This window comes from Palaemon carinicauda, chromosome 36 (genome assembly GCF_036898095.1).
Source record: "Palaemon carinicauda isolate YSFRI2023 chromosome 36, ASM3689809v2, whole genome shotgun sequence".
Classification (NCBI taxonomy): Eukaryota; Metazoa; Arthropoda; class Malacostraca; order Decapoda; family Palaemonidae; genus Palaemon; species Palaemon carinicauda.
The window spans coordinates 71,898,875-71,910,215 of record NC_090760.1 but is presented as its reverse complement, the minus strand read 5'-3'; the positions used below and the strand labels follow the sequence as shown (position 1 = coordinate 71,910,215).

Below are 11,341 nucleotides of genomic sequence, written 5' to 3'. Positions count from 1 at the left end.
GCAGAGAAGTTTATCCATACTTTGAATAAAATAATTGAAGATGGAGAATATCGGCCTGAGCATATTTGTAATGTGGACAAAACCGGATTGTTCTGGAAGAAAATGTCAGAGCGAACGTATCTGCATAAAGAGGGTACGAGTATGCCCGGATTCAAAGGCTTTAAGGATCGTGTAACAGCTTTCAGGTGGCAATGTAGCTGGTCACAAGTTGAAACCCATAGTTATTTACCGATCCAAAAATCCAATTCCTTTTAAGCATGTAAACAAACATGCTGCCAGTATTTTATCAGGCAGTTAGCAAGGTATGGATGACTGTCTTTGTTTGAAGACTGATTTATGAATTGTTTTATACCAGCAGCCAGACAATATTGCCGTGAAAAGCAAGTGCCTTTCAAGATTTTATTGTTGCTAAATAATGCTCCTGGCCACCCCAAACATATTGATGGCTTGCTTAGCGATGTGAAAGTTGTTTATTTATCCAAGAATACAACATAAATTCTTCAACCGTTGGACTTAATTTTTTCTAGCCAAAATTAAATTTGCATTTACTTGAGCATTTCTTTCTAGAATAAGTATTTCTACACTTGTTTGAATATGAATGTTTGAATTTCAAGGATGTTATGTATAGTAGCCATCGCAAGAATGTTGTCATTACAGTAAACAATTAAATGCACCTTTAAAGTTTCCATAAATTGTTTTGATAACTTCTGAAACAGTTTTTCCCTATATATATTGTAAGGTTTCAGTTTTCCTCATGGTTGTAAGTAACATGGGAGAATATTATCAATGAACCTTTGGAAGTTAAAGGAAATAATCCAATTCAAAACAAACTGACCACTTTTATTTTTTTCCCCAAAGGTGGCAGTTGCTCAACTATGTCTAGGCGGACTCCTCCTGCCAATAAATCTTCAGAGGAAAAGCCTGGAGGTGGACCGGGGTCTCCGAGAGTCACCTTGCGTCTTCCGAATACCGTCACGCGCACGCCGGAGAAGCCGAGATTGCAGGATTCAAAGTATGTGGAAACTTTTTTTTTTTTTTTAATTTTGTGTGTTAAAGATTAATTTCTCATTTTATGTAGTAGGAAGAAAGGAATTTTTCATGTAGTGTATATAAGATTTGCATTTTTTTTTTCTCCAGAAATATAATGGAAAATAGTGAAGATGTTTATGAGTTCAAATGCAAAGATGAAAATAGAGTTGAAGAAGAAGAGGAAGATAAGAATGCAAATACCGCTCGTCCGGAAGGAGCGCCAGCTGAGGAAAAGTCTGAAAAACGGACAAGGGAACCTGAGGGAGAAGAAGATGAGGAGGCAAGAAAAAAGAGACGGCTAGAGACTAAGGAAGCTCCTAAGGGTGCTGGAAGAGGTGTGGGCAGACCAACAGGTATATAGAGAAATTCATCTTTCAGTTGACTTGGTTCATTATTAATCTTAATTGACATGTATGACATATAATTTAATGTTTGTTTTTTAAAATCTGTTAATGTGAACAAATTGTTTATGCAGGCACAGTTGAGAAGACTGTTAAAACAGCTGGCCGGGGGAATAACAACAATGGTTCTACTGTGGCTAAGCCTTCCTCCTCAACAGGAGCGAGTGGAACTGGTGGTGGTGGTGTTGGTGGTAGCACTGCTAGTGGAGGGGGAGGCTTTGGAGGTGGTAGTGGGGGAGGAGCGACAGGGCCGGGAGCAGGGTCTGGAGGAACCTCCGGTTCCTCCTCCTCTTCCAACTCTTCATCGTCATCGGCATCGTCTGGTTCAGGTTCTGGGAATAACCCGGGAGTCATCACCACCACAGAAAGAAAAAGCAGCCCTATGGGCTCTGCTGCCAACAGTCCAAAACCCAGCAGCACCAAAGGCGGAGAAAGCAGCGAAGACGACGAGATAAAAAGCGAGTCGAGCACCGGAGTAGGGCCGAAAGTACCTCCCCTAAAGATTGTCCTGGGTGGCGGAAATGAACAGGAAGCCAGCGCGAGGAATGGGAAGAGTGTGGCCAACCGCCAGTTGCCGTATGTCGTCAACTCGAGTTCCGGGGAAGAAAAGGAAGTTCCTGTGGAGGGAAAGGAAGCTCTGGCAACTGTGAAGGTGAATCCTGATGTATGTGAAATCTATTTTTTTGTGGCTTTAGAATGTAAGAACCTTTTCTTCTTTTCTCTTAAAGCTTTGCTTTCCAGTGTGTAGGGTTTGATGATAATGTTTCGTGGGGGTCTTTCTGACATTCTTGAATGTTGATTGTATGTGGCTTTTATGTGAATGTCTCTCTTATTTCTTCTAAGAGCTTCCATTAGTTTTGTGGCATTTTTGACAGTGGGAAAAATAGTAAACATTACTAAATAGGGCATGTGAGTTACATGTGGGAGGGGTTTAGCCACTAATAACTGTACCTACCAAATGAAGATTTTAACGGACGTTGAAGCTTTGCGTGAATCATACTCATATTGAAAGACTTGGGTTTATTATAGTTAGGAAAAATGGTGTTTAACTTCATGCCCCACATATAATGCCCAACCTCACAGCAGTTAACATGGACAAGGGCAGCACTAAAAGGCTAATCATAACATCCTGACCACATTGAAAGGATTTCTGTACAGCATTTGAAATTGTAAGAATGCATCACATGCCTCAAAGCCTTTGCAAAAACCAACTATTGTAGGGAATAGATGATTACTTTTAGAATAGATATTTTGACATTTTGCCAAACACCTTTTGAGATAATAAATATGAGAGCTATTTAAAAATATTCAGTAATCAGCAAAGCTAAAACTATCCCAAATACATTACCAGTGGGACATGTCATCCATAGCTCGTAGAGATTTATTTCTTTTATATGAATTTTTGCATTCCCTTGTTTTTAATCAGCGAAATAAGCAGTTCCGAGATTTATGACTTGGAAGTCATGTATTTGGAGATGAATCAAGGAGATAATTTATTAAAATTAATTTTATGAGAATGATGCTTTTGGTATATGTGGTTCTTTTGTCTCTCATTGTAATTCAGCAGTATTGTATGTTGCTTTTGATATACAGCACATTTGAATGCTTGCTTAATACAGTTTGGGCAAAATCATCATCAATTTTACTGATTGTAGTCCTGGATGTCTTTTATTATAAGCGGGTAGCATGGCTGACAAACAGTTTTCTTTATAAGAAAAATTTTTAATGCCTATTGTTAGATTTTCCCAAAATAAAAGTCTAGCATGTTTGGTTGTTACAAAAATTGGTATAAAACTTAGAAAAAATAAGAGTGTTTTTAATTCCAAACTTTCAACAAGGTTCAATAAACAAATGACTTCACATTATAGAGATTAATTATAGGTGTCAATTGAAACAGTATAGCCTATGCATCAGAGAATGCGTTAAACAGCCTTCAACAAATAATCTTGAAGATGTTGTGGTAACACTAGTAATAGTTCTGTTTGTTTTTTCTATAACCTGTCCCTTAAAAAAAAAAGCTACAATTTGTTTCTAACTCCTTCAAAATACTTTTTGAATGAAGGCTCCACTAATGTGACTACATCATGAGCAAATGTAGCTACTCATTTTGATGGTATCTACTCTAAAGCTTGCATTTGCCAGTAGCCACTTATGATGTAATGTTCATTAAGTTTGAATAGCACATCATGTCATTTACTTTGGTCTTAAATTTGTTTTCCTCTTTGAATTTAGCTGGAAGATCAGGGAAACTCCAACAGCAGTTCCGGTAGTGAAAAGGGGAGCGGCACTAGGATTACCAGGTCACAGCGTGGCGGAAATAGCAGTTCGGCAGAGGAGAACACAACAGGTAGATATCTTTTCCAGATTGATTGTTTTATTTTTTAATGGATTATTTTGTGTGTGTATATATATATGTATATATGTTGGGCTTTTGTCAGCGCGTATGGGCCAGGTTGTGAGAAGAGTGAAGAAGAGCGGAATGAGTTCTGGAATGAATTAACTAGGTGTATAGAAGGACTGGATAGAAGGAATTATGTAGTTGTCTTGGGCGACTTCAAGGCTAGAGTGGGCGCTGGAGAGGTAGTAGGTGTCATTGGGAAGTATGGTGTACCAGGTGAAAATGAGAGTGGTGAGAGACTGGTAGATGTGTGTTGAGCAAGATATGGTGATAAGTACTAGCTTTTTCAAAAAGAAAGATAAAAACAAGTATACATGGGTAAGAGTGGCAAATGGAAGAGTGGTAGAAAGGGCATTAATGGATTATGTGTTGATAACTAAAAGAATGTTTGGAAGATTGAAAGACGTGCACGTATTCAGGGGTATGGCTAACGGTATGTCTGAAAAATTTTTGGTGGAAGGAAAATTAGTTGTAGCAAAAGAGTGGGGGAATAGAGTAAGTGGATGTAAAAGGAAGCTAGTAAGGGTTGAAGAGCTAATAAAACCGGGGGTAAAAAGTAAATATCAAGAAAGGTTGAAAATGGCATATGACGAAGTGAAAGTAAAAGAAACTGGTAATTTAGAGGAGTGTTGTAATTCAAGGGGTATTAGTTTGTTGAGTGTAGTTGGAAAAGTGTATGGTAGAGTACTGATTAATAGGATTAAGGATAAAACAGAGAATGCAATCTTAGAAGTACAGGGTGGGTTTAGAAGAGGTAGGGGTTGTATGAAACAGATTTTTACAGTTAGGGAGATATGAGAGAAATATTTAGCAAAAGGTAAGGTGGTGTATGTTGCGTTTATAGATCTGGAGAAAGCTTATGATAGAGTTGATAAGGAAGCAATGTGGAATGTGATGAGGTTATATGGAGTTGGTGGAAGGTGGTTGCAAGCAGTGAAAAGTTTTTACAAAGGTAGTAAAGCATGTGTTAGGATTGGAAATGAAGCGAGTGATTGGTTTCCGGTGAGAATGGGGCTGAGACAGGGATGTGTGATGTCGCCGTGGTTGTTCAACTTGTATGTTGATGGAGTGGTGAGAGAGGTGAATGCTCGAGTGCTTGGACAAGAATTGAAACTGGTAGACGAGAATGACCATGAATGGGAGGTAAATCAGTTGTTTGCAGATGATACTGTACTGGTTGCAGACGCGGAAGAGAAGCTTGGCCGATATGATTAGTGACAGAATTTGGAAGGGTGTGAGAGAAGGAAGTTGAGAGTTAATGTGGGTAAGAGTAAGGTCATGAGATGTACGAGAAGGAAAGGTGGTGCGAGGTTGAATGTTATGTTGAATGGAGAGTTACTTGAGGAGGTGGATCAGTTTAAGTACTTGGGGTCTGTTGTTGCAGCAAATGATGGAATGAAAGCAGATGTACATCAGAGAGTGAATGAAGGATGCAAAGTGTTGGGGGCAGTTACGGGAGTAGTAAAAAATAGAGGGTTGGGCATGAATATAAAGAGAGTTCTGTATGAGAAAGTGATTGTACCAACTGTGATATATGGATCAGAGTTGTGGGGAATGAAAGTGACGGAGAGACAGAAATTGAATGTTTTTGAGATGAAGTGTCTAAGGAGTATGGCTGGTGTATCTCGAGTAGATAGGGTTAGGAACGAAGTGGTGAGGGTGAGAACGGGTGTTAAGAAATGAGTTAGCAGCTAGAGTGGATATGAATGTGTTGTGGTGCTTTGGCCATGTTGAGAGAATGGAAAATGGCCGTCTGCTAAAGGTGATGAATGTAAGAGTTGATGGGAGGAGAAGTATAAAAGGAAGGCCAAGGTTTGGATGGATGGATGTAGTGAAGAAGCTCTGGGTGATAGGAGGATAGATGTGAGAGAGGCAAGAGAGCATGCTAGAAATAGGAATGAATGGCGAGCGATTCTGACGAAGTTCTGGTAAGTTGTCGTCATCCTCCTTGCCTTCATGCCTTTTGCCTTCAAGATTGTGCTTTGTTAGAACTTTAATTTTGTGTGTTGTTGGTCTACTCTCCTGGCCATTTTTAGGAGTCCTCTTTTCTTATACAGTACATGGTTTCAGGAGTCGTCTTTTCTTATATATGGTTTTAGTAGCCTGGTGTCTGAAATTTAATTCCTACATAATGATCTGAAGTATTAAGAATGATCTACCACTGTCACCAATAATTACCAAGATTCGTTCTTCCCATTTGATACCCCAGTGACTTCGACAACAGTAAAGACGGAGATCAAGGTGGAAATCAAGGTAGAAGAGCCGACGGTATCCTTTGCCTCCCCCGATGATGCAGTCCATCCCCGCAAGAGGAAACTCGGGAAGATGAAGGAACCTGAGTCCGAGCCTCCCATGGTGTCATTAGTGGATCAACCTATCAGCAATTGTTACGAGACATTCTTGAAGATTAGGAAGCAGGTAAGATCATTGGTTTATTTTAATAGATTTCATTACGAGAGGTAATTAGCTAAAGAAGAAACTGAGATAAAGACTTTACGGTAATGCACAGTTTTTTTTATTTTTTATTCATACGTAAAAATTGTATATCACAATTGAAAATTCATCTTAAGAGGAGATTGATTGAGGGTTCCCAGTTTGTTAGAATGACAAGGTCATTACGCTTGGATAGCGAGAATCGTAAGATGGAAGGCGTTAATATAATGCACAATTTTTAATTTTCTCCGTGAATAATGTTAAATATTCATGCTTATAGATTGTCAAGATTGTGATCAATTATGTTTATCTCATAATTGGTAATTTATCCTGAGAGAAAAAATGAAAAATGATTGAAGATTCCCAGTTTGTACAAATGTCATTTCAATAGCAATTTACCCAACAGATTGAACGCCGGCGAGAAAATCTTCGACCCGTGCAGCCCAAGCCACCTCAGGGATTTAAAGACTACCTGATGAATCGCTGTTCCTACGTTCTAGCAGGCAATGCGACATCCAGGCTCTCAGTACCAGTCATATCGCCCCCGGCCTCACTGACGCAAGCTTTAAAAGACTTATTCAATGACCAAGAAAAAGACCGGTATCGTTTAAGATTGCAGGTACGTTAGCCCGATTTCTGTGATTGCTCCTTACATTCTGTGTATTGGAAGGGGACTTAAAGAATCCAGTTCAGTAATTGAAAGATTAAGCTAGAATTTATTGAATAATTGGTTTAAGTTGATGGACTACATACTGAGTTTTGTCTTTTATTGCTGTTATACTGTAATCCGTGTATTTTAAGTTGGAAAGTACTGTAATTTAAGGTAGGATGTGATTACTATACACCTGCTCTAGATTATATTATTAATAACCTTTTTCTCCTTTTCTTTAGCATCTTATTGAAAAAGAGAAATTAGTTTTGAGTGTAGAACAAGAAATATTGCGAGTCCATGGAAGAGCTGCGAGAGCGTTGGCAAATCAAGCTTTGCCCTTTTCCGTTTGTACGTTTTTAAAGGACGAAGAGGTTAGTTTGTGATGATTTTTTGTAAGCAAGAGAATTTTAAAAACTTATGTTCAACTACTACTAAGTTGGTTATTCCTTTAAATTGAGTTTAATATAAAATTTAGGCCTTAAGCCAAGCACTGGGGCATCAAAGGCCATTCAGTGTTGTATAATGCAAATTAATCATTATCCATACTCTCACACTATTTGGTATCATTTTAACTTATGAAACAGTTTAATATAGAAGGCTTCGAGTCAAAAGTCTGTTACCCAACATTTGAGTACTTTCGTGTATTAGGTTGGATAAATTTAGCTACCTATTAATAAGACTAGGTATCCAGGGTTGTGGTTTAGCCTATTAGAAATGTCCCTCCCTGGCAATCTGACCTACTCGAGCTCCAGTATTTCTAGTAGTGTATGCAACCCCACTTTCCTTTTGAGTGATTGCCTGGTCCTATATGATGAAGAGGGACTTGAATGCTGATTATATGTATACAGGCAATCTAGGGCATTGTCCTGTTCCTGGCCATTCATTACTACCTTTAAACCTTCTGAGGTTAAAATTTTAGCTGGATCAGTTTGACTGAACATATTATTATCAATATTATTGTTTCTAGCTAAGCTTACAACCCTAGTTGGAAAAGCAGGATGACACAAGAATAAGTAGAGAAATTACTTGTGATGAAGATAGGAACTCACTACAAAGAGATCTAAACAAAATATATGAATGGGCGGAGATAAATAGGATGGTATTTAACTCCGATAAATTCGAATCAATAAATTATGGAAACAGAGAAGGAATGGTGTATGCATACAAGGGACCTAATAATGAGACAATCACAAACAAGGAAGCAATTAAAGACCTTGGTGTAATTTTAAATAGGAATATGTTATGCAACGACCAAATAGCAACACTGTTGGCTAAATGTAAAGCAAAAATGGGAATGTTATTCAGACACTTTAAAACAAGAAAAGCTGAACACATGATTATGCTTTACAAAACTTATGTGCGTAGTACACTCGAGTACTGCAATGTGATATGGTACCCACACTACCAAAAGGATATTGCGCAAATAGAGAGTGTACAAAGGTCCTATACTGCTAGAATAGAAGAAGTTAAGGACCTTGATTACTGGGAAAGACTGCAATTTTTAAAACTATACAGTCTAGAAAGGAGAAGAGAACGCTACATGATAATACAAGCATGGAAGCAAATAGAAGGAATTGCTGAAAACATCATGGAGCTTAAAGTATCAGAAAGAGCAAGCAGAGGTAGATTAATAGTGCCAAAAAGCATTCCAGGTAAACTGAGAAAGGCGCACAGGACATTAATCCACTACGCACCAGCATCGATAATGCAGCGACTATTTAATGTGCTGCCAGCTCATCTAAGAAACATATCAGGAGTGAGCGTAGATGCGTTCAAAAATCAGCTCGATAAATACCTAAGATGCATCCCAGACCATCCAAGACTGGAAGATGCAAAATACACCGGAAGATGTATTAGCAACTCTCTGGTGGATATACGAGGTGCCTCACACTGAGGGACCTGGGGGAACCCAAACAAAAAAAAAAAAAAAAAAATAAGGTAAGGCAGGGAAAAATAGCCTAGTGAAGAAAGTAAATGAATAAACTATATGAAAAGTAATAGATAATTAAAATAAAAGATTTTAAGAGAAGTAACAACATTAAAACATTTTTCATAAATAAACTAAAAAGACTTATCAGCCTGTTTTAACAAAAAAGCATTTGGTGCAAGGTTGCACTTTTTGTCTTTAATTTGCTGCATAGCATTATCTCTTGCCCCAAACACATATATACAGTATTGTTTTCCCCTTTATTCTTTAGTATTCAACAGAGATGACTTTCATGATTTTCAAATTAAATTGGGATGTAAAGGGGTTATGGACAGACGTATTAGGTTTGGAAAAAGTGGGACGAAGACATTTTAACAAAGGTCTAGGAGATAGAGGAAAGGGATTAATGAAGATAATCTTATATGGGCTTTCTTGCTGATAGAACACAGGTTAGTAGAATGGAAAGTTCTTATCTTACATGAAGGGGAAATTTTTAAATTGAACCTCTGCAACCACCAATTATTTTGTTTTCATTTATATATACAGTACTTCTATGGGGAGCTTTGGAATATGGATGTGGATTTTTTCTCGGGTACATGACTAGGGGATGCTGTTTTTTCTTTTCTAATATTTGGGTTGAAAAGTACTGTATATTGATCGACAATGTCAATTCGTGACTGCCTTTTTGGCCAGGATTGTAATTTACAAGTAATGATGTGAAGGTCATTGTTGACACTTCCCATAACTTCTCTTCCAGCAGTCATAGCTAATGCACTGAAAAGTGTAGAGGCCTAGCTCATACCCTCTCCATTTGTTTTTATATGTATCTACATCATCATTTTGTATCCTTAGGTTTATAATATTACTGCTCCTGAGCAAGAGAAAGATGGGAATGCCCGCTCAAGGTATAATGGCCGACTCTTTCTCTCGTGGTTGCAAGATGTAGATGACAAGTGGGATAAAATTAAGGTAAGAGACTTGCACCCATTTTGCACAATATTTAGTCTTCTTTATGATAAATCGTTTTGACTGAAATGTGCCGAGGCTTAATTGATGGCCGGTGTTCTTGTGGCATGCTGATTCTAAGAATAACTAAGAAATTGCAGTGTGTAAGAGATGGTGATAAATTTATTTCTTACAATATCACAAAACCCAAGAGGCTGGTTTTCAGTGGTATGTTAAACTAAACTAGTACTGTATATATCTACAATGAGGTATGAAGGTTTTGTACAATACTTTTGAATCCTGGTCATGGTATAGAATTAATACCACAAAATTTTCAAATATAAATATACAGTAATAGAACCATTTAGTATGAGGCATAATCTGGAAAAAAAAAAAATTCCCAATCCCAAATGGGTCTTGAAAACATCATTAAAATGCACAGGTTTTAAAGGCTATACAGTATTTAATAAAAGCAACTTTATTTTAGGAATCTATGGTGCTACGTCATCATAATGAAGCAGAGTCCCTTCACGCAGTTCAGCGAATGGATTGGGAATGGAAGCTGAAAGAATTGGGTGAAATAGATGGAAATTCTAGACCACATATAGACGAGCTCAACGTCCCAATGGTACATGTATCAGATGATTTTGATCTCTTGCCGGCATAAAGGAATAGTTTTTAAACTATTGATTGTTAACAACAGAGTTTTTTCTGTGCTCAGTTAGTGGTAAATGTTACTTTGTATTGGAAAGTTGGTGTAGAATATTTTTGGCTGTGATAATGTATATTAACTAAAGGTGTTAAGTCCAGATTTAGTCAAACTAAATTGCAAAAGCTAAGCTAAAAAGAAAAAAAAAAGAAAAAAAATTGATACTCTGCTGTCATTTCTGTGATATATTAGACATAATACTATGGCTTATATAATGTTTAGTGCTGTATGTAATGAAACCTTAAAAAAAAAAGAAAATATGAAAAAAAATATATGTCCATATAAAATAACAAAAAAATCACTTTTCACAACTTGTTTTACTAAATATTCTTTCGTGAACAATTAAAATTAATTATGTAAGACACTATTTTATATAAAAACATTTTAATGTTAACAACACAACCATAATTTACAAAAGATATTAGAATAGAATCAAAACATTCCTAAATTAGGCTACATATTTGTCAGTGCATCACCCCATGCTAGTCCCCTATTTACAGGTTTTACTTTCGGCGAAGCTGAAAGAAGAGTCATTAGACGTTAAGCTAGGGTTACCCACCCACCGACTACTTAGCGGTAGGGGGTAGTAACTACCTATTTCACCTGCACACCTGTGCTGTGAACCTCGCTGTAAAATTTAACCATGTACTGCAAGTTCACACAGCTACAGGGATGTTCGGCAAGGAAGCAAGAAAAGTTAGGGAAAAACGTGATAGAAAGATTTTGGGATGCTACAAGAAAAGAAAGCAATAGATAAGAGACCAAAAACAAGAAAAATGAGGCAATTTCATGAAAAAGAACCTACTAATGCAGAAGAGGGAGAGACATGGCATGGTACCATTTCCAG

General features: G+C 37.4%; 1 protein-coding gene across 8 annotated transcripts in view; it reads left to right on the top strand.

Annotated features, from left to right (window-relative positions):
* The window catches only part of LOC137628903 (ankyrin repeat and KH domain-containing protein mask), a 104,730-nt gene extending 93,935 nt beyond the window's left edge, over window positions 1-10,795 (top strand). For 5 of the 8 annotated variants that reach the window (XM_068360178.1, XM_068360174.1, XM_068360179.1 and 2 more), the window contains exons 7-15: window positions 859-1,012; window positions 1,138-1,382; window positions 1,505-2,094; window positions 3,663-3,777; window positions 6,029-6,246; window positions 6,668-6,880; window positions 7,153-7,284; window positions 9,693-9,809; window positions 10,273-10,795. In XM_068360178.1, the coding sequence (XP_068216279.1) occupies window positions 859-1,012; window positions 1,138-1,382; window positions 1,505-2,094; window positions 3,663-3,777; window positions 6,029-6,246; window positions 6,668-6,880; window positions 7,153-7,284; window positions 9,693-9,809; window positions 10,273-10,452 (1,964 nt within the window). In that variant the 3' untranslated portion in view covers window positions 10,453-10,795. The remainder of the gene's footprint in view (window positions 1-858; window positions 1,013-1,137; window positions 1,383-1,504; window positions 2,095-3,662; window positions 3,778-6,028; window positions 6,247-6,667; window positions 6,881-7,152; window positions 7,285-9,692; window positions 9,810-10,272) is intronic. The other 3 variants (XM_068360177.1, XM_068360176.1, XM_068360175.1) reach the window with 3 other exon arrangements.
* Window positions 10,796-11,341: the final 546 nt, after the last annotated feature.